This window comes from Cinclus cinclus, chromosome 2 (genome assembly GCF_963662255.1).
Source record: "Cinclus cinclus chromosome 2, bCinCin1.1, whole genome shotgun sequence".
NCBI lineage: Eukaryota > Metazoa > Chordata > Aves > Passeriformes > Cinclidae > Cinclus > Cinclus cinclus.
In genome coordinates, this window is record NC_085047.1 from 58,174,930 (window position 1) to 58,201,196 (window position 26,267).

A 26,267-nucleotide genomic window follows, 5' to 3' on the forward strand; every position below is an offset into this window, starting at 1 on the left:
ATACCTGGGAATTCCCAAGCTAAGAAGTTACAGATGAACATTTTCTGAACATTAAAGCAACACATGAAAAATGAGTCTGCTTGTACTACAGATGGACAGAAATTGCACCAGAATAAATCAACCTCTGTGCACTTTTCTTACACAAAAACCACTTACCCATCTGACAAGTAAAGAAAATAGTCTCAAGAGGCTGAATATTTTAAAGATTAAATTACTGGGCTATGTTTTTTTAAAAACAGTAGCATCCTGTTCTTCCTAGCCCAGTTGAGCATGAATCCAGGTGCTGTTTTGCAAGGCAGTCTCCAAAGACATTCCTCAGCCTGCCATGTTGACTATCAGCAACAACAAATTGAACAGCACTTCTATGATTAGCCTTTCCCTGTCCTACATTCATCCTTCTAAACATCACTTAGTAGGTAAAGCAAGCTATGCAAGAAAACAGACAAGAAAAAAAATGCTATTGTATGTGTGATGTTTTCACAACTGCTCCTCATTAGCATCATTCATTTTACAGCATTTTCCAGAGATAGGATGAGCCAGTTAATCTGCTGAATTTTTTAATTTGTTAATTTATAAAATTTGTTAACTAGTCAATAGTCTGCTCTGAAAAAAAAAAAAAAAGCAGAAACCAGAATGACAACTCTGTTTTATTTCTTCTTTTTAAGGACAACCTCTCTCATAACTGAAAGGCAGAAAAAAAGTGTTTCATCCAAAATAATCAGATATAAATAATTATATCAGGAAGGAAATTATCAACAACAGAATCTCACAGAAAAAGACAAACCCTCTACTTCTTACAAAGACATGAGAAAAATTAATTTTTAAGAACAGAGCAAGGAGCCATCTTTAATGCATTTGTTTTAACTGATACTTTAGAACAGTTCTCTGCAACTCATTTTACTCAGGAATAAAAAGGTAGCTATATGAAAACAACAGCTAGTCAGTTCAAACTCATTCAGCAGAATGCTTTTGCCACCTACCATTCACATCAATTTTGATTTTGCACAATGATTCATATCCCTTACAGATTCCACTTCAGAAAATTAGGAACACCACTATTTCACTTGTCTCCTCCCAAAATGAAAACTGTCACAGTTCTATTTTTCGCCAACACACATTGATATACCAGTGAAAAGAATTACCAGCCCTAAACATGCATAGGAATAAACTATTTTCATTCAAGTTTCTTGTATTAGAGCACTAGTGATATGATGCAACTGCAGTATTGGCATAGCATATGCTATTCCCAGGCAAGTTTCTCCTGGGGGTCTTTTTTGCTTTATCCAGTGAAATTGTGCCATATGTTTTGCCACTCTAATTGCAACAAAGTCTCTAAAGTACTTAGAATTAGTATTTTCTTTTAGGGTCAACTTAAAATTTTTCATCTCCCTTTGATGAAAGTAAGGGAATTATGACAAAGTGGGAAGGACCTGATAAAAAAATAATTTGTACTTTTTCTTCCTTTCAAGGAAAAATCCACATAATATGCACCCACCACTGGATGAACTACAAATGCATGTTCTGGTGAATAATTAAAGCATCCAACCTCATATTAACTGCTCTTAGCCACTTCCTCTGGCTAAATAACCTAGAAAATGGAGTATCTAATTTTGCATTTGTAGCACTTCAGTAAGCTATTTGTTGTACTTCTAATGACAGTGTCTGAATGGACACTAGAAGTTTTTTCAGTCTTGCACTAAATACACTAGACTGTCTATGCTTAGGAAATTTAATTCAACTACAGACAACTTACTGGTAGTAATCTGCAGCAGCCAAGTGCCCCAAATAGCACCTACCCTGAGCTGTCAATTAAATCTTGTTCTCTCCAAAGTGAGATCCAAGACTTCAGGATTCCCCAAAGCCAGCACTAGATTGCTAGGATGCTACATAAGGAAGAAGGTATGCATGCTCTGGGCTATGAAGCATAATGCAGAAACATGAGAATTACTGGAGAACTAACCCAGGAAGTGTTCCTGGAGCCATGTGCAAAGTATGCATTCTCCTGTTTGCTCCCTGCTGTATCAGTTCTACACCAGGCTCACACAACCGGGCTAACCTAGACATGCAGCAGCCTGGAAAATCCATCTAAACCATGCCATATGGACCTACCTTCTTCAATCCCATTGCCTTGAAAACCCTTGCAGAAAACCCAATGTTTATCCCAAGTGCTGGAGATTAAACATACTCTGTGACTTGAAGTAAAAGCATGTCTAGATTAATACTTGACAATTCAAGAGATCCTTTAAAAAACATAACCATACAAAAAAAACGTAACCAAAGCCAAGAATTCTTCTTCATAGCTCCAAGTCCCATAAACACACCTAGTGGAAGCTGCAGTCTGTAGTACCGTCAGTCATTCTGTCCTGAGTTGCAGCTCTCAAACTGCACCCATGAACAAACTCTTCTACTTCACAAATTAACAGATTCAAGCGTAAACTGGTGCTGAAAACTTGCCAAATGGGGTCTGTCATATTTCCTGTGACTCAATGCACTGTCACAGATTTTATGGTGACCCTAAAGATAGGGTTGTTTCTTCATTAGTAAAGAAACAACCCTATATTAAAGAATGTTTTTAAATTTTTATTTTAAAAGATCCAAAATTTAACAAAAGAAACAAACAAATACTTCTGAAAAAAACCCTACGGGCTAAAGAACTTATCCAAAGCTTGTAAGGGATTATAATTCAGTAAGAATACACTAAAACTGGGACAGAATCATAGAATGTCTTGAGTTGGAAGGAGCCCATAAGGATCATCATTTCAACTCCCTGCTCCTTGTAGGGGCATAACTGTACGTAACTTTATGCAACCGTAAAATATTTCAGTTTGCTTTTAAATAATCTTAGCACTTTAATTATGACAATAAATATGAGAAATCAATGTTAAGAAACTGTGCAGAGCAAGCAGACATGAAAGTTATTGCACAATGTATCTGCTGAATCTTCTATGGCCCAAGGCTTCAGCTTTCAGTTTTTGGCACTGGATTCCAACAAGTCTTTTGCTTCATTTATTTTTGTTGCTAAGTAAGGTGATCCACCTGAGAAGAGAAAAGGGAAAGGAATACTGTTTACACATTGGTATTAAGTACCAAACTACCTCCCTTACAACATCTCCTTATTACTCACTTTCATTTGCTCTTTCCTACATAGATCTTTTTGATACAAATGACACTGATAAGAAGTAAACTGAGTGATAAGGAAACACGAGAAACATGAAATCACTGTAGAATAACACAGAACAACTTGTCTTAGAGACAAGACTGACATCTGAAATCAATTTACATTCTGCGGGGATGGGATCCTTAGATTTGCAGTGGCATGCTACTGCAAATGTATGCAAGGTCAGCTGTCCTGAACAATCACTCAAACCTAACAGCTATTACTTCCACTCATCCTAAAAACTGAGAGGTAAAATTTTAAAATAACTTTGACAAAGAATTATTGTGCAAGCACCTCCTGCGTGAGATGCCCAGAGCTACCAGCCAGAGACCATCACATTAAAGCTATTTAAACATGGTACGCCTTCTAACTCCTACTGCTGAACACTGTCAGTGCTCTACGCTCCATCTAACAACCTGATTACAGTTCAGCAGTCTTTTTGTGTTTGGGTTTTTTTTCACTCTCCCCTTGAGTGCCAACCATCTGCCCACAGTCACCAAAAACAGCACTGCAAGGTCTGTATCAGTAACTTACCACTTACAATAATACACCTATATTTCTATGTGAAAATGTGATCCCAGCAGTACTGTGCACTGTAAAGCCTTTTCCAAGGCATTTTTTCAACCTTATTTTTTTCATTCAACATTTCCTTCATTCTATTAATCAGAAAAGACAATGATAAAACAAAGATGCAGAGTTAGTTGTAGACACATACAAATATAAAAGTGAGGCTTCCTTAAAGACTTATTTAGGACATTGCTGTAGGACTCCAAATCAGTATAAAGTAATTTCATGGTGTAGTAAAACAACTGGAAAAAAAGATTCTTTTCCATGGTTTGGTCTTGTCTGAGTGTTGTAGTTCTAATGGGCAAGCCACACTGGAGGAAAGTGAGTCAGGGCAAGGGATGAGTAATGAACTGGCTATTGAAGAAATAACTTACTATTTTCTTTTTTAAAATCAAGCAGCTTTGTAGCAACGAATAGGATTACTACGGAGTACTGCTTCCTTCACAGAGTAGATAAGAGGATCAAACAAACAGTAAAGACTAAAACCTGCAATAAACAATGTATTCTGAGTAATTTTAAATGTGCCTTGATTTTCTACATGTCTAGAATACAGGATCTTAAAGTAAATTCAAATCTGTTGGAAGTGTTTTCACTACATTTACATCCTTAAGTGCCATATTAATTTTGTAGCCTTCCAATGAGAGGAAATTCAAGCTCATGATTGTCTAAGTGTTTGTTTATAATTAAGGCAAGTCCAAAAGTTTTCTCTCTTCCTTTTTTTTTCTGTAAGGAAATGCTCTTTCATAAAATTTGTAACTGATAACATATAATGCATCAATATAAAAACACTTTAAAACTGAATGTAAATATTAATAAGCAACCATTACAGTAGTACTCTCTGGGGATATTATTATGCATATTTCTATATATTTCCTATTTATTTCTAGTATTTCTCTCTCCAACAGCTCAGATCTCAGAACATATGTAACTCACAATCTGAAATTACTGCTCTTTCTTCTATCAACTGCAGGTGGTAAAATATTATTACAAAATTACATTATACCATTGAATATTATTTTTAAATGAACATCTGTGCTACCCACAGCCAGAAGTGATCTATACACAAGCAAACAAGCCTCTCTGTGATGCCACATGTTCAAGATTACTCCAGGCCCTCATTCTGCAGCTAAAGATATTACACAAGGTTTTTTTCTACAGTCATGCCAGAAGAGCTTCAGGGGCATTGAGAAGCACAAATCCCTTCAACTGGTGCTCCCACTGAGAAAATGCTCCGTGTCTCACTATCACGCAGGAGGGCTCACTACATCCATCCAAACCTACACTGTGCCCAGCTGCAGGGGCATTAAAACTCTAAGAATGTAGCATTAAAATCTTTGTTAGGGTCCTTAGGATCTTCCTAACAGGAACGATCTACTCAATATCCACATGGAGATGCACAATTCTCTCTCGCTCACGTGTCCACATACTGCTACAACAAACTCAGAAGTTCATTATTAATAAAACTTGACTTAATAGGGACTCTGGTGGTTACGAGACTTTGACCATTGTAATATACTAAAAACGAAGAAGAGAATTTCCATTCTAGGTCTGTACAAGTTATATATTATAAAAAGAATAAAAAATGAAAGTTTTAAATCAAACAAGCAGGACAGCTTTGAAACTAAACTGAGGGGGTGAAAAAAGGAAAGCATCAGCTAAACACTTCCCATGGCTAGTGGACACACTTTTTCATTTTCTTAAAATGGGGTTCTGGGAGGAAGCCTGTAATTCTGTCAAAAAGATATAAAAACCCTCTGATTTCCCCTTTTGACTTCTGAAATACAGTGCAACTCTTCACCATCTGTTATTTTAAAGTAGAAACAGCAATGAACATATGGGCTTTCTTTCTCAACCAGCTGTAGTGTAGTTAAAGTTATAATAATAGCCTTTCTCTAAGATAAATTTACATTAAAAACCTGGCCGGTAAAGCAACAGTGCCCAGCTTTACATTCTTTCCAAGTGAATTCCATAAAATCTGAAATTCATCAATGATGTTCTTAGCAATTGCAAAACATGTCCCCACAGAAAGTTACTTTCATGCATGCAACTGGTCCATCACAGTTCAAAACAGGAATTTTAGTTGAATGTAAAATTTTTTACAGCTTATTTTTCAAGAAGTTTTTGTGAAGTGTGGAAAACTGGTCCCTGAGCTCATAGTTTTAACTGAAGCAGTACAAGTACAGAAAACAACTTTAAAGAATAATGAGTAAAATCGGTTCATGAAGCTCAGTTTAGCTGAGAGAAGACACAAAGAAGCTCAATAAATAAACAACAAACATCTGCATTTGACGTGGTTATTTACACAGTCAGAAAACTTAAAGGATCTCATTTAAGCCTCTTCCCTTCCAGCCCTAGTTAAGAAAAGTAATAATTCCTTACCTTTATCAGGATGATTCAAAATCATGATTTTCCTATGTGCTGCTCTGATTTTGTCCTTGCCAGCAGATGGACTGAAAAAACAAATTGAAGTGCTTACAAGAAATGCCAGAGTAATCAGGCTAAAAATTAACATTTTATACTGGCTTCAAAAATAATTAAAACTTGAGATTTTCACCATCTTGTGGACAAAACATAAAACTACATCTCTGAGGAAGCAATAACAACAAAGGCATGCAAGGCAAAGAGAGTGACATTTTTCAAAAGTCTGTGCATGTCACACATACAAATATCTTACAGGTTTTTGTAAAATGCATTCACTCATTTAAGATAAATAATTCGAGGGGGGGAAAAATAGGACAGTCCCAACAGTTCTAGGGTATATCTGGTTGGCTATTCTAGCATTAAATGCAGAAAACACAATTTTTCCTCTAAGAAAATAAATATTTTTATGATTGGTGACAAAACAAAAAATATTTAATATTATCACATTTTGTTCTACTGTAAATATTTTTATAGCAGCCATATTTTTTTTTCTTTCTGCTGAGGCCTGAAAAAAATGCCTGTATGTGTTATTTTCACAAAGCCGTTCAATGTGTTACATTCAGGGACATGCTGATTTACAGGTGCTACCTACATAATGTTGTTTACTTCAATGACATACATAAAATATGTATTTGGCCTAAATTAAATACAAAATATGCACCTTACCAGACAAATAACCACTTATGGATGCAGTATGCCAACACAGTAAGGCTCTTGTATGCAAAAGGACAGTTTGAATGGTTCAGTTTTTTATAATTTGTTAGTATGCAGAAATGAATCACTGTTTTCCACTTCTGGTGACTTCTTAATCAGTGATGATTCAATTAATTAATCTTTCTGTAGATACAGCCTGAATGCAAGGTATCAGCCCACCTAAATTCCCGAGGTAAACAACTTCTCTAATTATTATTCTGTCACAGTGAAATTAGGGTATGTTGCAAAAATAGTTCACAGAACTGCATAAGAAAAGAATACTTCAAGTGAACAAAAAGTAACCTAAAGAGGAAGAATCAGAGGGTGAAAGGTCCTAGATTATATAAATAGAAAACCAAAGTTATTTTTCACACAACTATAAATAACAATCATCTATATTTTGATTTGTAAAGCTGTTTTTAATGGTAAAAAGGAAAGGTGTTATACCACATTTAGAACCTCAGAGAGCCAAACTATAACTGGGGAAAAGTGGCAATCACCTATTACAGAAGATCATGCAGGTCTGCTCAAAGAAGCAACTGTGAAAAGAGGCATTTACTCCAACTTTGCTTAGCTTATGAGATATTGCAATCCCACAATAGGCTCTAAAGAGTCTTTCTCACTGGGAAAAAGATATATAATGTCAAAATCACATTCTCCTTGACTCACAATCTGAGTCACACCAACATCATGCTGCCTTCTAACATCACCAACTGGCCAAGAAGTCTGTCACTGCGGTGGGAACAGCTGATATGATGGAAGGCAGGGCTGACATTCAGAGGCACCTGGAGAGGCTGCAGGAAGGGGCTGATGGGAACCCTTCACAGAATTTCATAGACAAGTGCAGAGCCTGGTACTTGGGATGAAGTCTCCCTTGCAATGCTAGAGGCTGGGAAATGCCTGGCTGGGGAGTGGCTCTGCTGAAAGGGACCCAGGGCACAGCAAGAACAATTCTCCACTGCAGTATGTTACCATGCCTTCAATCCAAACAAAAGTCACATGTTTTATGAGCATTTTATTGTTCGCTTTTTAGATTAAGCAGGGTATTAGAATAATTTATAAGGCATTAGAAGTCTTTTACAAAAAAAGTTATGGTTTTGGCAAGAGTATTCCACATTCTTGAAACATGCATCTGCTTCATTCAGTACTTGCTAAAGTAAAAACATATTGATGCAACACACCTACCTTACACCTAAAATAAGACTTGCTTCTCGCCTACTCATTTTCTGTTCAAATCCTCCTTTATAGTACGATGAAAGACTCTAAAAAGAAGAAAGGGGGAAAAAAAGCAATAATTAGCTCATGTACAAGGTGCCAGGAATTCAACTGTAGTTATATGACCTCATTCAGAGCATTACATTCATCTATAATTTATTTCAAAGACATGGCATAACTGGAAACCAGATAATATGAAAGGACTTCTCCTGAGTGATAACAGATACAGAAAACAACTTTAAAATAACTACCTGTGTTATCACTATCTTCTACTGTTAATAAGAGATATTAATGATACAACCATTAAAATCCTGGCTCCAGGCAAAAAAGTCCAGAATCAAAGTACATACTAGCATAGGATGGAACTGTGCATGTGTTGGGGAGGGCATGGGAGGGAAAGTAGGATAATTGTTGAGAACAGCAGTGGTACCAGCACAATGGAAAACGCCAGAAGTGACAATACTTTGGCATCCATGTGCGTTATGGACAAACACTCCAGATATTTCTACAAAGCAAGTAGGTAAATGAACCAATGACTGACAACTACTAGATATAGGACCTGAGGTTAAATTTTTTAAAACTCATTGTCATATGAAGCTATCCACTGTTTTAAGAAGGGAAGAAAAAACAGCAGGAAAATAATATTAAAAAGGAGATGAGAATGGAGATAGAGATAGTCATAGAGAATGGGTTGAAAGTATATTTGTCAACCATAAATCTATTTTAAATTATGAAAAAAACCAAAACCTATGGAACCACCATTGATGGCTAGCAGTGATCACAATGTGAATGTTTCTTGTAAGTCCCAGAGGTATCAGATGTAGCTCTGGGCCTTGGGGAATGAACTAGCACACAGAAATCACTCAACAAGACTGAAGTTTTTTCCTCAATGCAAAACCTATCAACTGGGGGAAAATAAGCTTCCTTTGTTGCTATCATAGGGAAGTCTGGCCCAAGAGCTGAGACTGTTTTAAGTATTCCCTTTACCCCCAAGTAAAATGTGCCTGGCCCTTGAAAAAAACACTCTTCTCACTAAATACAGCCATTCATATTCAGTGAGAATTTTCCCTTATGTCTACACAAACTCTTATATAATTTCTAAACCATTATATAGCATTTAAAGGTTCTGTCTATGATATCTAAGCAAAGCCTTTAAGCTTAGGAGAGATACTTGCCAAAAAGCAAGGTTCAGAAATACTTCACCTATTGCTACCATAAAGTCACAGGCAACCACAGAAGAGATTTTTTTAGTGTGTTATGATCCAAGACTAATTTTATCTTCCTTCTTCCCAGCCCAAACCATGAATAAAATAACCATACTGTAGCTGAAGGAAATGTGGATGTGCCATGCCAACAGCAAGAAGCTGTGGAGGAGCCACTTCTGTAACTACAGGATAACACAAACCAGGTCTGTAACACTGCACATGGACATGACAGTTTAGATAGAGGGTGCAACACTAAGGGAACACACAATGCTTCTCCAGTTCTCAGAAGGGAAACTATGTCAATAATTTAAAGACCACAAGGTAACACCCTTGAAGAGTAGAACTGCACAGAAATTTGCAACCATGCCCAGCAATTACTACAAGCAAGAGAAAAAGCAAACTTCAACGTGCTCTGAAAGTTTTTCCACAAACATTTGCTCCCAAAGCAGTCTAAGTGCAGATGGTTTCCTGAATTCTTCTCTGCCCTTCAACTCTGACATGCAACTCTAAAGCAGGAGAACACTAGTTTGCTACTAATGTAGAGAAGAGCAACATTTGAATTTTCTTTAACACAGCTTGTCTCTGTTCTTGGTAGATGACATCTAAAACACTGTTTAAAATGAGAGATTACGGAGGGATGGCTGCAGGCTTACACTTAGAAATATTTTTTCATGTTTTTAAAGCCTACTCCTTGACACTGTTCTAACCTTAGGAAGCATTGGTTTATCTCCAAGAGGAATGAAAAAAGAAATTCTGTTGCCCATGTCCTTTCACACACAAAGTTTGTTGAATCAGTCTCCAAGAAAAAATATTTCTTCTCATAAGTGAAGAATGTAGCAACAATAATCAATTCTTAAATTAAGATCTTCATCCTAAGCAGAATTTAAAGCAAAAGGAAATTACACATAAAAGCATTTTTCCCCATTAGAAAAAAGAAGAAGCACTGAGACTTCATTTTAGGCAACACCTTGGCAAATTTCTAGTTCCTTAATGAAGCACTTTTGCATGCTATCCATCTGAAACATTTCTTTCCTACTTATAAATTCTAAGTAATGGCTGAAAAGATACTTTTCTGTTATGAGAACTCCTTGATGAGAAGGTAGTTCTAGACACTTGATTGTTTATTAGCTCCAGCAATTGCAAAGAAAATTTTGTACTGGAAAAATCATTGAAATGAGCTCTTAATTCCTTTGTACTATTTTGGGGAAGGGGAGGAGGTATCATTTTATTTATTTAATTTCCTTGCACATTATTACTGTTTAGCAATTTATGTAAGTCATCCTGTCTGAACAAATGCTATTAATAGGTTTGGGGCACAGGGAGGTACAGAAAATGGGTACAGTTGCTTTGCAAAAGTCTATTCAGTCTTGCAAATCTTCCAAAAACAACCAGATAAGAAAATCCAATGCATAGGGACCATGACATCTTCAAGATACCTTTTCTGTCATAGCACAGGGAAAGCATAATCACTGTTTCCATGCCAGTTAAGAGACTGAAAACACCAAAATTGAAACCACAGATTATATTACACAGAGTAGTGAATTTTGGAATTTTGGAAACCAATACAGTCCTCCACCAAAAAGCTAACAAACATAGGAGGAAAAAAAAACAAACACAAAAAACAAATTATGACCACAAACTACTTAGAAGCTGTAATATAATAAACAATTTTGCTAATATCAACCTTAACTTCCTTTAGTTAGGATTCTCATAGAATGAACTGCATTGTTCTCTGGAAACTTTATTTTCAATTAAGGACTACTAAGGGTTGCTACCCTTACCTCTCAATTCAGAACTCTGAGTCTCAGCAGAATCAGGTCCAGTAAGGGAAATACAGTGGGAAAACCTAATGATGTGCTACAGAAAACATCATTTTCTTATGGAACACAGTTTCATGATTGTGGGATTTCAGTATTTTGACAGTTCACATGGCCTAGAATTGCTGTTTCTGTCTTCAGTATCTTTTTTTCTCTCACTCTCTCTCTCTATTTTCAATATCACTGATTCCACAAAGAAAGGTAATGAATGCTACTGAAATACTTGCTTCATTATTTCACACTTTAAGGAAATATTAATAGTATAACTAATGGCATTAATTATGAGGAAGAAAAACCAAATGACTACTTAGAGCTATGCACCTTCTAGTGGCAACAGACTCTTCTCACTACACACAGAAACGAAACAGTGTCACTGACATCTGTGATAGCAGTGACAAAACTATGCTCAAATAATTAAAAAAAAACATTTCTGAGGGAACAAACATTATGACATCTCACAGAGTAGAAATGACAATGTTTCCTCTAGTGTCTTTCTCCACTGAAAGAAAGATGGTAGAAAACTTCAAGACTAAATTACACAAGCATTTACAAATATATATTCTTAAATATGAAGTAGCAGTCTTAAATTAGAGGTAAAAATTCAGAATAAAGCTTTTCCTTGCCTCTGCTTACTATTTCTGATTAAAAGATGAGTGCAGTTGTTGACTGTACATGCTACTTATTTACGTAAGTAAATAGGAAGTGCAAAATCCTCAAGATACAGCAAGCAGCATTTTAAATGATCACTTCATAATTGCTGAGCTTGACCTTTCCCAAGTCATTTATTAGTGAGCAGACAGTAAGAATAAACAGCATCTGTATTACCTTGTGTGATTGGGAAAGACCAACATCAACTGTGATTTCTACTGCAAAGAGAGCAGGGGATGCATTGTAAATGGAAGAGGAAAGAGTGGGGGCTTACAGAGAGAGGCAACTAGCTTTTAAATAGGCAGCTGTTCACAGACACTCAAGAAAAAGGAGGCCATGGTTTCATTCTAGAAAGCTAGAATAAGCACTGAAAATTATAGTGACCAAGTAAGGTGCCTTCAAACACCACAGAAACCCAGCAAAGTGACACTGAGCCCAGACACTAAAGGTCATGCAATGCTTTTTCCAGTAAGCACAAGCAGAAGTAATAACTGCTTGATAACCTTCATCAGTGCAGTGTAAAGGGCAATAAGCTGTCAAGAAACATGCAAGTTCTAATTCACAAATTATACTCAGTTTCAAATCCCACAAAGTCACGTAAAACTACTAAAATAAGCAGTTTGGAGAAAAAACACTTACGCAGGACCTTTGCTTTTAATCTATTGTTTTAATGAAAATAATTCATTGTTAAGGGGAGAAGAAAAAAAATATTAAAAATACAAACCAAGAAAGTAGTACCTGTAGAGTAGTAAAAGTCCAATAATCTTGGCTAAGAATTATACAAGGATCTTCAATTTGGACCATGGTTGTAGAAGAAAAATATTTTCATTACTCTCACAAATATAAAGCCAGCAAATATACATAGAAAATGGCAATCAGGAAGAGAGTTTTTATTGTCTCCAGTAGATCTCATCTTACACTGAAAACTTGTATTTTCAAGTTCAGAAATAGAATAGCAGAAGAGAGACCTTATTGGAAATCAACACACAGTTCTGGGCAGAAAGGCAGGATGTTAAGGCAGACAGAGGATACTGCTCCAGGGACGAGGAACACTTAGAATGCAGAAGCTCCTGGTTTGCGCTTTATGGCTGTTCATGAATTCTGCAGGACTCAAAGTCACTGTGGTAAAAATGAGGAAGGTCTGTAATGAGCTTGGCTCAGTCAGTATTGAGGGGTGCAGCTTCCTAGGAACTGACACCTCTCTGTGCAGTAGCATGTCACATTTCAATGTGTTAAGAGTCACTGCCTGCTTTCTTATGCGAATGTATCTGAATTTAGATTCTCTAGTCTGTATCTACAAATGGATTGAAAAAGAATTGCTGGAGAAAAACTGCTAGGGAGGGAGGGTGAAGACTGAAGCACTCCATACTCTGAAGCAGCATGTACTGCTAGCTACATCTAGCAAGCCTGCAAGTCAGCCTGTATCTGTATCATGTGAAAGCAATTTAATTCACAGTACCAAAAATCCCCTCTGTTGTTTTGGCAGGCAATGTGGGAATTTTTTTTTTTTTTTTGTAATAGGAAAAAAATTGACATTGGTCTCACAACAGCAATGCAATAAGAGGGAAAGAGAGCCCTGTCAAAAAAAAAAAAAAAAAGTTTTCCAGGAGCACCGTTTCTGGCTGAAACGCATGGCAAAAACAAATGTGGACCAGCCCCAAGAGGACAGTTGAATCTCCTCCCCAGGAAGCTTGCCTTGATCAAGCTTGCACCTTCAGCACAGGAACACCAAGCACAGGTGGCAAATGAACTTGGACTGCAGTGTCTGCCTAGACAGGCTCTGTGCTGCAACTGGCCTAACATTAGTAGGTACAATGCTAATATTATGTTTTTAAAAAACCTACCTTTAGTATATTTTTCAGGAAATAATAGCGTGCAACAACTTCTCCCTGAACATGTTCACCCATCAGCATGATGAAGGGAATAGCATTCTTTTGCTGTGGCTAAGTGTACACAGACTATGAACTCTGAAGGAACATACTGCCACAAGCAGACATCTATCTCATCTATTGGGAATTACTTCAAACAGGAATCGAACACATGTATTTATTTACCAGAGGAAAACATAGCCACTGAAGCAGTAAGTAAATACTCTCAAATATTCCCTGCATATGCATCCCACACAACACTCTACTTCTTGATTTTTTTTATGTCATTATTGTATTTTTTAACAAGTAGGGCAAAACCAAAAAATAAAAACCTGGTTAAAAGTTCAAATTAGTTGGGGAGAAGAAAAAGACAACTCATTATGTTAACCAGTACACAAGTTCTCCCATTTCCATGGCAACCCATCCTAGAAGTTCATCAGTTTGTCTTCTTGATTTTTAACACTGTATCTGAAAGACTAAATTCTTTCACTTTCAGCTGCTGGAAGTGAAATTGCATTTCATCACTTTGCAATATTTAGGAATTAGTGACTTTCTCACAGTGTACTAGTAAAGGGTTCCAAAACAAGGAACCTCAGCAGAAAAAACTGCAACTGTTTATCAAGCTCATAAACATCTTTTGATACAGCTTCATCCATAAGGATTTAAAATATAGCAGACAACATGCCAGAACTTACACAGCAGGGAGTAGCCCTACCCTGGGAAAAATTATCTACCTGGCAGTTAACTGTATTTAACATAAAATGTCTCCTTTCTGAATACCTAAAATATAAAATTATAAATTTAGCATATAGTAGTATCTAAACTTACAGAAGTTGAAATGCTTTTTGCTGCCTCTGTAATTGTCTGCTCCAATGGTTTCCAAACGCGGAAAGCATAACGACCTGAAAAAGATGGAGGTTAAATGAAACAGTCACTAAAATGCAAAAAATACTCCACAAACAAGCTCCAACTTATGCTCATTGGCTTACAGTGGAATGAATATTGGTTTTAAAAAAACCCAAACTATTAGGAGAGGGAGAAGAATTTTAGTATACTGTGTCTAAAAACCTAGTCATGGATTGCAAAGACCCATTGTGTTTATTCACTATTTAGCTCACTGAAAAAAAAAAGATTTAAATACATTTTAATATGATAAATGAAGATATTTGCCTTGTGAACTTTAAAAAAAAGGGTGGGGTGGTTTGAAACATTAGCTTTGCGTATACATTATTTATTAAATACTGTTCAACGGTTGTCTTCAAAAAAAGAAATCCATGTACTACATGTTTCTTGCTGTGATGCTGTATGCTTAATTACACACCTTGTAAATACTGCATTTTTAATTTTGTTACAAAAAGACGATCTTCTGGGATTCAAAGCCATTCAACTCCCCACTAGAACTGAATGTCTATAGCTAGGAATGACTAGAGGGATTCCTGTAAGGATGTGTTCCCAGAAGTACAAAGCAGGTCTATCTATCAACATCAGAATCAAGATTTATGTCATGTTAGTGGAGGATTTTCCACGTAAATCCTCTCTCCAAAAACAGTAACAATAATTATAGTTTTAACTATTCTTTAGCAATGTAACTTACTATTACACACAATGAAAAAACTATTTCTAAAATGTGGCTCTGCTTCGTTCAAATAGCATCTTGCATTCATTCTTAAAACACATACCATGTCCATAAGTTTTAGCAATCTAAGTGTGTGCCTATGTTAACACAGAAGCTAAAACCACATTAAACCACATTAGAGTATCTCTGTTGAAATGTTGTGATGCACCATTACCTCACTCTCTTCTTAATGCTCTCTGTTAACCATTATTTTGTGTTAAACTCATGCCCTGTGTTCAAACTAGAACCTATTTTTCAGAATAACAAACAGTTCAGATGCAAATAGTTCAGGTAATAAACAATGTAGTATGGAAACAGTAAGATAAATCACTATAATCACTAAAACCCTTTATTTCTCTCTATTTCAATTTGTCGAGCATCACCTTCATATCACAGCATCTTGTTGCACTCTTCTGTACTACAGGGCCTCCACATTGCAGTATATTATTAAGTAAATAAACTTTTCACCTTTAATTTTGCAGACAAAAAGCAGATGGAACATTTAGCTGCAGTCCATAAAATTACATTCTCCAGCCTTCTCCACTTTTTTCAAAATGACCTTTGGAATTTATGACTTTGAAGAGACAGAAATTATAGGTGGACACAATTTTTCATAATACTCTCAAGCAACCTTTCCACTTTCCACTATTTATATTTATAAAAACTTCCTTAAACCTTTTGGAAAACACAGCTTACAAATGAGAGTTTCACTAGTAATTTACCTTACCTGCAAATGCAACAGTTGCAATGCCAAGTCCAAGGGCTATCATAGTCCTGGCCTAAAGCAGATAAATAGAAATCAGAATAACATGCACATTCTAATTTGATACATACACACCTTTTACTTTAACAACAAGTATTTCTGATGTTTGTTGTGGCATTTCATTTATAAGTTATGAAAGTGATGAAAGTTCTCATTAGATTTTATAGTTCAGTTCCATTAACCCATTCCAACGCATCAGGTTTCACTTGAACTACCCACTAGCAAATCAGTGAATACACACTGAATCAGCTCATGGTATGAATTGATAAAAACACAAGGCACACAACTATACAGGATTACTTGAAATTACTTGTGCAGACAAGTTCAACACAGTACATAACAAAGTATCAGTTTATTACAGTAACACAAAGAACTAACTCAAAACTGCCATATTAGGTGTATGTATTTTCCTACACAGTGCTTGAATTCAAGACAGGCACTTCAAGAAGGATAAGAAGTATGCCCATGTTGATCAAGAAGCTGATGAAAGGTATAAAGTAGACCTTGAAGAAAGGACTGACTTCTCACATGTTTGCAGAATTCAGGAAGGTAACAAGCTCTCCACTTCTGAAAAGCCTCCATGTAATCTTTGAAACAAAGGAAACAGTCATCCACAGCATTAGCTGTCTTATCACACAACAGTTCAATAATGCCTTGAATTTTCCCCTGGGAAACCTGAGAAATCAGATTAGGTTTATCTTGAATTCAAAACATAATGACAGTGAAAATGCTTTTATCACCCGACTGTCTCCTCTATATATGACTTACTTCCATAATTATCCCATAACCAGTTTATACATTTCATACAAGCAACTCTGACAGAAGGACTTGAAGCTCCAACTTCAACGTAAATGGCCAAGTAACTGGATCTGGAACCAAGATGCCTTTGCCACTAACATTTCTGAGGCTAAAATACTCTGGTTTTGATTGACCCCAACCTCATTTCTTGACTGTGGGAGGAGGGGAAGAGTTTGGAAATATTTCTCAAAACCTTCCTAGAGCTGCCTTAGGGCCTAAATCGTGGGTTGGCAACTTGCCCAGCAAACAGGCAGCTGTGCAAGATGTAGGTGCTGCCCTCATGCCCTGTGGCTCCTACAGGTTTGGTTTTGAAGATGAGTGGCTGCGGCTGCTGCCTGTAGCACTGAGCTCAGGACAGAAGTCACAACCTCCTCTGAGGTGACCAAGAAGCAGCTGCATTCCTCTGGATCTAGCATCTGGATGCTGCAGATTTTAAGCACCTACCTCCCACCTACCTACCTGAGGGGGAATTCTTGCCTTAGAAATTTGCCAAGTGTTAGTAATCTAACTCTTCCATTTCATTGCAGTCTTCAGTCTCAATATTAGCATTCATTTCTGAATGTAAAAATAATGTAGTAGTTTTATGGCTATTGTTCCTTTCAGTTCCACAAAATTTCCTCTCATCTCTTCCCCATGAAAAAGTTTAAGCATGTCAGCTTAAATGGTAGATGATGTAAAATTGTGAAGCATACTAAACAAAAACTCTTTTCATTTCTTCTCACGAATCAGTTTTCCCAGGCTCTCTATATTCAAACATTCAAAAAAATTCCTCCACTTAGATGTGAACCACAAACAGCCACCTTTCTGGAAATATCATAACACTATAGGAATTCTGTATTATTCTGTCATGTGGTTTGTGACCACGGATTAATATTCAAGAGTTTCCTTGACTTATTCAGACTGACAGCAAGGATCTTTTACTAAGTGGTTACAGTCAATTAAGAGCTCAACAATGTGTGAAACAGATCATGCTGGCAAAAAAAAAAAAAATTATTAGCCTGTAATTGTCCAAATTAAGTTATACTTGCTTTGCCTCCATAAAGGTGGTTTAAGTCAGCAGTTTATAAGACATGCAGGTTCCAACAAGGCATTAGCAGGAGACACCTCATCACAGGCAAGACCAAGCTCAGAGACCAGACTAATAAATAACACCAGGATTCTGTCAGTTCAGTGCAGAAGTAGCTTAAGTGCTTTTACACAGTAATCTGGGAGCACAGTGCCCAGAGACCCCCGAGGGTCTTTGACAGAGTCGACCATGTCTGCTGGAACTGCATTAGTCCAATCTCAGTGGAAAGCACCAGCAGTTAGTGGAAAGCTACTGCTGCTGGGAATACAGCAAGCGAAAAAAAGCCAAGGCACCAGCCCTTGAATAGAAGCAGGATGCAGGATCAAGAGGAAAATGAAGACAAGATAGAAAACTTGGTAAAAGTGGTACAGAGCTCAAGCCAGAGAGGAACGAAAGACTGTCCACACATTTAAGTGAAGTACAGGCACCAGAAAACATGAGAAATACTGGTTAATGGTAACTTACCTTATTTGCATTATGAGCAGGTTGGAGAAGAGTCACTTGACACATATTAGCAAAGAAGTGATAACTTCACACATCAAAGCATCTTGAATGTTTGTTATGGTGCGAATGTATCCTAACTATACACATGTGATAAAAACACAGTTTGAGTCCCTGTAAGATTGCAGGTTTGGCTTTTTCTTGACACTTTTAATCTTATAAAAGGAGTGGAAACTTCAAGTACTAACCAGTAAGTTCTTTAACTCCAACCTAACTCAGTTTCCTTTTCTATGCTCACTCAACTCAGTTGAGTATTTAAAAGTATCAGTCAAGGTTAGCCTGGTGCTTTGAAATGCAAAGTCCAAAGCTTAATTAAATGCACTCCTTTCTGGTCAATATCAAATGAAAGCAACTCACTCTCTCTGTGGAAGGCAGCAGTTCATTTACAGCATGCTAATACAACTACCACCACGAACATTTTTGTCTCCTATTGCTTGAAATTGCATTCCATAAGGGATAAATAAATAAGTACATACACACTGACTTTCAATTATGACAGAATTGACCTTCCCCCCCTCCAAAAATGCTGTTAAGAAACTCCAAGATGTGGATTTTAAATGAAATCATTACATTAAGATCCAACAGGGAAAAACAAAGAAATAAAATATTAAAAACTAACATCTGTCCCTTTCTTTATTCAATGAATCAGCTCCCAAAGCTTAGTCATCAACCCCATGCTATTCTGCTGATCTCAGTATTTTAATATTACTATGTAATTTGGTCTTCAGTAACAAACCCTTTTTAAGGAAACTAATGGAAAAGTTATGCTAAATCTCTAAAACCTGAATTTTCTTAATCCTTTTCAGAAGAGTATAAGAAAACACAAGCATTAGAAAGGCAACTGCAAGACCTGATTTACCTAAGCATTTAGCAAACAAAAGAGCATAAAGCATATTGATTCACACACAGCATATTAGAAAATAGAGATTTTCTGCCTATTCCTTTAATATTTAATTCTCCAGTAGCCTTAATTTTTTTAGCAGAAGAAACATGGGAGGATGAGAGATTATTTTTGCAAATCCGCAAGCCACGGTGCCCTTCTAACTTAAACATATTCAAAAAATAAAATGGCATATGTAATTCTTAGCATTAGAATTTCTCCTTCTAGGAAGTAGAAAAAAGTTAAATTTATGAACAAAATAATTTCAAATGCATAATTTTAAAACTTCAGCACAACATCTGACAAGGGTCTGCAAGTGCTAATGTTTTCCAAATGTTAAAACCTATCTACCTGCGTAGGATTTGGATTTTATACTGGTTCTTCTACCACAACCAGTGGAACATCCCTCTCAGTCAAATGAAAAGCATTTTGCTCGCCTCACTATTAAGTTGCATACAGACAGCAGGAGCCCTACAGTCTTTTGCCTCAGAAACCTACAGAGAAAACAGAAATTTGTTTTCAAGGGTTGAATGGCATTTTGCAATTAATCCATGCTTAATCATGGACCAGCAAAACAGGAAATAGGTACCTCTATTCAAATAAATACACAAATATAAATTGCTTAACTAAAAAGTTTTAAGGTTTGTTTTGTTTGTTGTGGGATTTTTTTAGTTCCATACACTGCTAAAAAGTAGGATACACAAATATATTAACTAAATGTACAAAAATATTTCTGAAAATAGATATTCTCTTAAATAAAAATTCTTGACTTGAAATATAAATGATTAGTATGGAAGATAGACTAAGGCTTCTATCACTAGAAGGCTTCTATCAACAAGGCTTCTTCTTCATTCCTCAGAAGAGTATTTACTGTTCATTGGAATGCTGTTCTAGAGCAAACCACCCTACCAACATTTTGTGGAGGCAGAACCATTTTGAAGCGGGATTATATTACAAACTCCATGCAAGCAACTTGATTTCATAATCCAGTTGTTTTCCCTCTAGTCTTAATCTTCCTATGAAACTGATTTTGTTTTCCAAAGGTGAATTAAAGGTAATTTTAGCTAGATGCTGTTCTCCATACCAACACAATTCTCACATCATTTTACAGCAACATTTTTGGTTTGTATATAAAGCTACAGCTACAATTCTGGATGGTATTTCATAGGAAACTGACCCAGAGCAAGATTCACTAATAGAACAATTACCATAAGGTATTCAAATCAACCTTCTCAAATATGTATTAATTAACAAAAGGCTCCTGTGGGTGATCTTTGAGAGTAGACTCCTCATGCTTCCACTGTTGCTCTTCCATTGCTCCAAATGCTTTTGTGAAACAACTACAAGAGTAAATATGATGATGAACAGGTGACTTTCAGCTAATGCCCTGGACTAAAGAATAAATGTTAATAGAAAACTGTAGACATCCAGTCCTTCAAAGACCCACCTCAGTCTCCAGACCTCCGTAAGAACGTGACAATACTCCAAACAAAGCAGGCCATGCCAACTCCAAATGCAACTTTTATCCCAGATGGGTAAGAAGGCCCGAAGACACAACAAAATTCCAGGAATTCCCTGCTAGCATTGTGCAGGAAGAATGGCCATGACAACAACAAGTTTCAGAGCCATCTTCTTAAGATTACACACTTGCTGTTAAATACACAGGAAGACTCTTCTGGGGGGGTGGGGGGGGGGGGGTGGGGAAGAGTCCTAGACTATAGTAACAATGAATAAATAACTTAGGGAGCCATGAATTTTAAAACTGTATTTTTAAAAAGTAGAAATATTGTAGAGACAACTTCACACACACAATTAGGTTAGGCAAGTAAGAGTTTTAAACCATTTAAAAAATGTGAAAACTCCACCATCTGGGGCTTTAAGCCACGTGTTCTTCCCAATTCTCTTTTCCAATGGGAACTCATGTTTTCTGAACTAGCTGAAGTGACAGAAAAGAAGAAGTGAGATAAAGTCCCAGCTGCCTTTCCTCTAGAGCACCATACAGCATAGGAAACTTTGGCGACACTGCCTCCAGTCAGCCTTTCCCACACTACAAAATACCAGATGAGAATTACTTTTCTGAAGCAGAGATCTACAAAACCTTCAACACTCAAAGCTGCCTGTGGTAATAACATTTGCACAGCGGGTGAAAATGCATCAGGTATCACCTTTTCATGGCAGGGAACAAAATTCTCAGCCTTGTTTGTGAATGCTGGGGCTGAAATGTTCCCAGGTACCCTGCTGTGGAATTCCAGAAGATAAGGGGCTAATGTGTATGTTCCAAACACCCACTGGCTGTGGAGCCAACCGAGGACTCTTGGTAGTGACAAGAATTGCTGGTAATAACCAAGGATTGTTGGTATTAACACACCATGGGAAAGAACAAGATGTGGCTGGAGAAGGGGGCTGTACAGAGGTAGGGCAGCGCTTTTCCCTGTTCTAGTCCCTGGAGGTAAACACAGCACAGTACAGTGCAAGGATGAGGCCAAGAAGTGGGCACGGACTGCCGAGAGGGGATCAAGCCCACCAATGACCCCCCAAGCCCTTTGGCAGGGAAAACCTATACATAAAAAGCATCCCCAGGCACCCCCGGGACATTTCATCAGCTGGACTGAGGCTGGAACCAGGGCTGGTGATATTTTATTTTCTTTTTTTCCTCTCTTTTTATTTTCCTTTAATTCACATCTTCTTTCCTCTCTTCTTTTTCACCCTACCCCTTAATACAAAACCCGATGCCTTGTGCTTACGCAGTAGGTCAGACCCAACATTTCCACGCCAAGCGTGTAAGGCACTTAATAAAACTTTCTGACTGCGGACCCTCTGCCTCCCGCCGTTCACAAGGACCACGACCATTTCCAAGCCTCGGGCGCGCCCTTCCCCTCACAGGTGAGACACCCACGCTGCAGCTGCACCCCCGGCACCGGGCCAGGGACCCTCTGCCCCCCAACCTCCCTGCCCAGCCCGGCGGGGAGCGGAGAACGCCTGTCCCTGCAGCCCTGGCCCCCAACCTCGCTCACACACGTCACCCTTCACACATGTGAAGGCTCAGAGCGGGAACGAGGCAGTAGCGGCCTCACGGCTTCGGGGGTGGGGGTTCCACCATGCGCTCACCAGCCCTCGGTCCAGCTCGGCTTGGCCCTTGCCGGCGCCCGTAGGGGCCCGAGTGTACTCGGCATAGCGCAGTCCCTCGGCAGAAGCCGCGGCGCCCTCCATGATGGCAGGAGGAGGAGCGAACACTACGGATCGGCCGGAGGGACAAACAAGCGCAGCAGGACGGAGCGCGAAGCGCCTCCTGCCGTGGGGTCAAAGCAGGCGCGCCGCATCCCGGGAGGGGCGGGAAGCAGAGCGATACGGGATAATCAACGCAGACATTAGGGATGATCCATGCGTCAACAAACAGGATCGGGAGGGGGAAAAACATTCAGGCCACGCGGAAATTATTGTTGCCCATCTTCAGGATACAGGATTTTAGAAAGGTGGTTGGGGGGACACATGGAAAGGATAAAGCATAATTAATCTGGAAATAAAAAATAAAAAACACTAAAAATGCATTTACACGCTTGCACCTCAATTGGTGTCTCTGTATGTTTTGGTACTCTGATTCCCTGCAAACGCTGCCACTTTGGATGGTAGTTTACCCTTCTGGAAGCGCTCCTCATCTGATACCTCCTTGTGCAGAGGTTGTCCATCGCCTTTCTTCCCGTACCACTGTCAGCAAAATGCTCAGCCCCATGTCCGTACAGCAGTGAAGCAGCTCTTCCCCTGTGCTGCTTTTCCTTCCCTCCTGCTGGTAGTGCTGGCGATGGAATTGGATCATCGGGTTGCTAAAGCGGTGTGACTGGACAAAAAGAATTACTCTCCTTACCTCCTAATTCAAACGAGGATTGCTCTTCTGAGCATCTCTTAAGTATCTTTTTAAAGTACCACAGAGGTGAGCTGACCGCATACAGCATTTCATTAACCTTAGAAAGAGCTATAAATTTAACTTTCTACTGAACAGAAGTAATTGGGAGTTGCTTGATGAACCATTCAAGAGATGCATTCATTTTCACTTCTTCATTGGACATAGAACATACAATCATGTATTATTAATTTTTAAACCTTCAGTGGAATTGGATTTCTTAGAAACTTAAAACTTAGAATCAATAAAAATGTCCCAACTAATATTTTTTTTTATTCATTTATTCCCACAAAACTAATGCAGAGTAGTATGTCACTTACTACTTTCTTGATTAGCAAATGCAGCTTAAAAAACAATAAATTGAATGTTTTGGAATTTAGGGTCTCTTCCTTAGTTTTATAAGCTGATCTCTGAGACACCTTATCAGCTCAGATTCTGTTCTCATTAATCCAAAACTGTGCTTCTGCTATTTTTCCCACATACTACACTCTTCTGGTCACAGCAGCCAAGTTCTTCCTCCTTTATAAGTATCAAATCCAGAAAAGCATCTGCCATTGTCAGGTGCTTGATCACCTTTGGAAGGAAATTATAATCTATGAACTCAGGAAATATTTTATGTCATTGTAAGAGTAGCAAAATTGGACTCTTAAAGACACTGGGTGATAATATGGTCCATACAAATACATCCAGGTGCACTCTGAGACGGAGAACAGTGCTCAAAACATCTTTTGCATATCACCAGCCACGCTACTGCTGCTGATTTCTGGACAGACAGCCACAGGAATCATATTGATCAGGCAGAGCAAACCAGATCATCAACACCAAGAAAATGTTATCTTCTGCCTGAAGTGAAACAGTGTAGTTTGTTTTCCTTGGAAGCAAGGAGGGGAGGGATGAAAGCAGCTGGGTCTTTGGTTGTGGCTATCTCCCAAAGCTCCTCTCAGCATGGCACAGCTGTGCACTGCGCTATGCACAGGATGGTGCTGGTAGAGGCAATCTGTCCATTACTATTTAATTCAATTCTAACCACTGGTATGTTCCAGCATATTGTCACTATTAATGTGAGGCAATGTTATCAAGATTTGTTATGCCATTGAAGTTAATTGCCTGCATGCTTTTCCTATAAATTACTTTCCTAAACAGTCTGTGCTACAGTATTCTGTGTTGTAGTCAGGATCCATTCTGGCAAGAGTCTCTGTCAGGAATGAAGGAGAATCTAAAAATGGATACCAGATTAAATCTTGTGAAAATGATAGCAAGGAGCATATATGTGTTTGGGATTTTTACAACTGAGAATTTCCAAAGAACCTGTAAATGTTGTACCAAGTTAGTGAAATTAGAATGGCAGAGACCTAAGTTTCATCCTAAAGATTAAAGTCAGGCAGAGAAGAGAGTATAATTGAAAGTTATCAAGGAAATCATGAGGCATATCATACAAAACTGCAGAAGTCAGTACTTGAGCCTTGCTGAATTGTCATGTGCATACAAATGAATGAAGAATAAATCTTCACAGCCAGGATTAGGAGTTGGAAGAGTTAATTCTCCTACAAGCATTTGTATATTTAATTACCACAATATACTATAAAAGTAAAAAGAGGCATGAGCTGTGGAATTCTACTAATTTCTTTAGGTAACGTATTTGGAAAAATAACACAATGAAGAATGTAATGCTCTTTCTAGATACTATAATTGTCCGTATGACACCTTTGGTTGACTAGGTACCACAAGTTAGTATATTATATAAAATCCTAAGATGGAACTAATCATGACCTTTAGGAATTCAAAGAGTATAATTATTCCTTGAAGAAGACAGCATATATGTGTAAAAGCTCACGTATCTTTTGTGAATAAGTAAATCTATGCTTTAAAGGCTGTTAATAAAAAGATCTATTCTGGAATATTGCAAATACTATTTTAATATTACCAGACTTCTCAAGGACTTTTTTTCCTCTAGACACAGCTGGAGCAATAGCTCTTAGAGATCTTTGCTTCTGATACCATTTTGGCAGTTTACCAGTTAATTTTGCCTTTTCCGATAGATTTTTTGCAGGCATTTTTAATGGTATAAAACATTCATTTGTATTCCTGATTGTTTTTATAATGTTAGACCTTTAAAATAGCCCTGCTTTATTATTTGATGTTATTTATATAGCAATATAGATATGCATAGCACTCTCCAGACTAAAGAGTTGCTCCTAAAATGTAGCAATAATCTTTAGGCACTGGACCTCAATACAGAAAATTTTCTACATCAGGTTAATTATATTTTCAATCCCCACTTCTGTTTTCTGAAGCATTATTAGTTAAAGGAGAGGTGGACCTGCTATACTGCTGAAGGATACCATAGAGAAAACAAGGGTCAATTTTCTTTTAGAGGGTGGAAGATGATAGTTTTTGACAGGTACCGTCAATTTCAGCTTTTTGCAATAAAATGGGAAGTGTGTGCAGCATTTCACATCTCCTAAATAGATTACCCAACACATCCACACACACACACTTGTCAAAGCTAATGGCATTCTTTCTGCTGAACCTGACAAATGCCAGTCCTCAACCTGAACAAGAATAAATCTTATCCAAATGTTGACATTTTACCCTCCTCCTGGGACTCTTCTCCTAGGAGAGCAGAGAAATTATCTTCTCCGGCACCCTCAGGTGTAACAATTAGTGCCATCAACCCTGCAGAAAGTGATCCACCCAATTATGCAGCAGAGTACTCAGCCAGAAAAAACATTGGTAAAGTAAAATGCACCTCGAAAAATTCAACTCTATATTGCCATGATGGTATAACAACTCTATAAGCATTGCTAATTATAGATATTCTTCTAGGGATATTTGCCATCATTTGCTATTGCTCTAAAATATAGGGGTATGTTCCCAATGATCAATTACTCAATATGCTCTGTAGTATATTCAGCTGTGTGTCTTACCTACTTAGCTAAAATTTCCAGGCAAAAAAGAACCCTTAAGCATCATATTCAGCTGTTGGACTAAGTGTTTTAGTGCTGATGACAAAGGAAAAAAGCATTTCTCCAGCAGTCAAAGCTTTCTGACACCATTTCCTGGCTTCTGGGAAAAATAGAGTGGGCTCTACAAAAGCTTGCCTGTCCTGGTTGTCCTTTCAAAGGTCTCCTTCAGTTTGATGTTTTTCTTCAAGC

General features: G+C 37.7%; 1 protein-coding gene across 2 annotated transcripts; it reads right to left on the minus strand.

The window, feature by feature from the left end:
• Positions 1-251: 251 nt before the first annotated feature.
• DNAJC15 (DnaJ heat shock protein family (Hsp40) member C15) lies at positions 252-22,987 on the minus strand. Of its 2 annotated transcripts, none has more exons than XM_062487737.1 (6): positions 22,323-22,987; positions 15,934-15,985; positions 14,420-14,493; positions 8,024-8,100; positions 6,104-6,174; positions 252-3,036 (listed from the first exon to the last, which is right to left on the minus strand). In XM_062487737.1, exons 1-6 carry the CDS (start codon positions 22,422-22,424, stop codon positions 2,966-2,968), a joined length of 447 nt encoding a protein of 148 aa, XP_062343721.1. In that variant the 5' UTR covers positions 22,425-22,987; the 3' UTR covers positions 252-2,965. The 2 variants fall into 2 exon arrangements, with proteins under 2 accessions (XP_062343721.1, XP_062343722.1); XM_062487738.1 differs by lacking the exon at positions 22,323-22,987 and adding an exon at positions 16,491-18,606.
• Positions 22,988-26,267: the final 3,280 nt, after the last annotated feature.

Coding starts and splice junctions, on each gene's coding strand:
- DNAJC15 (XM_062487737.1), bottom strand. CDS start 22,424: ATGGAGGGCGCCGCGGCTTCTGCCGAGGGACTGCGCTATGCCGAGTAC. Junction 8,101..14,419: donor CAAAAAGCATTTCAACTTCT/GTAAGTTTAGAT, acceptor TCTTCTTTTTAG/AGTCTTTCATCGTACTATAA. Junction 3,037..6,103: donor TTTGAATCATCCTGATAAAG/GTAAGGAATTAT, acceptor TTCTCTTCTCAG/GTGGATCACCTTACTTAGCA.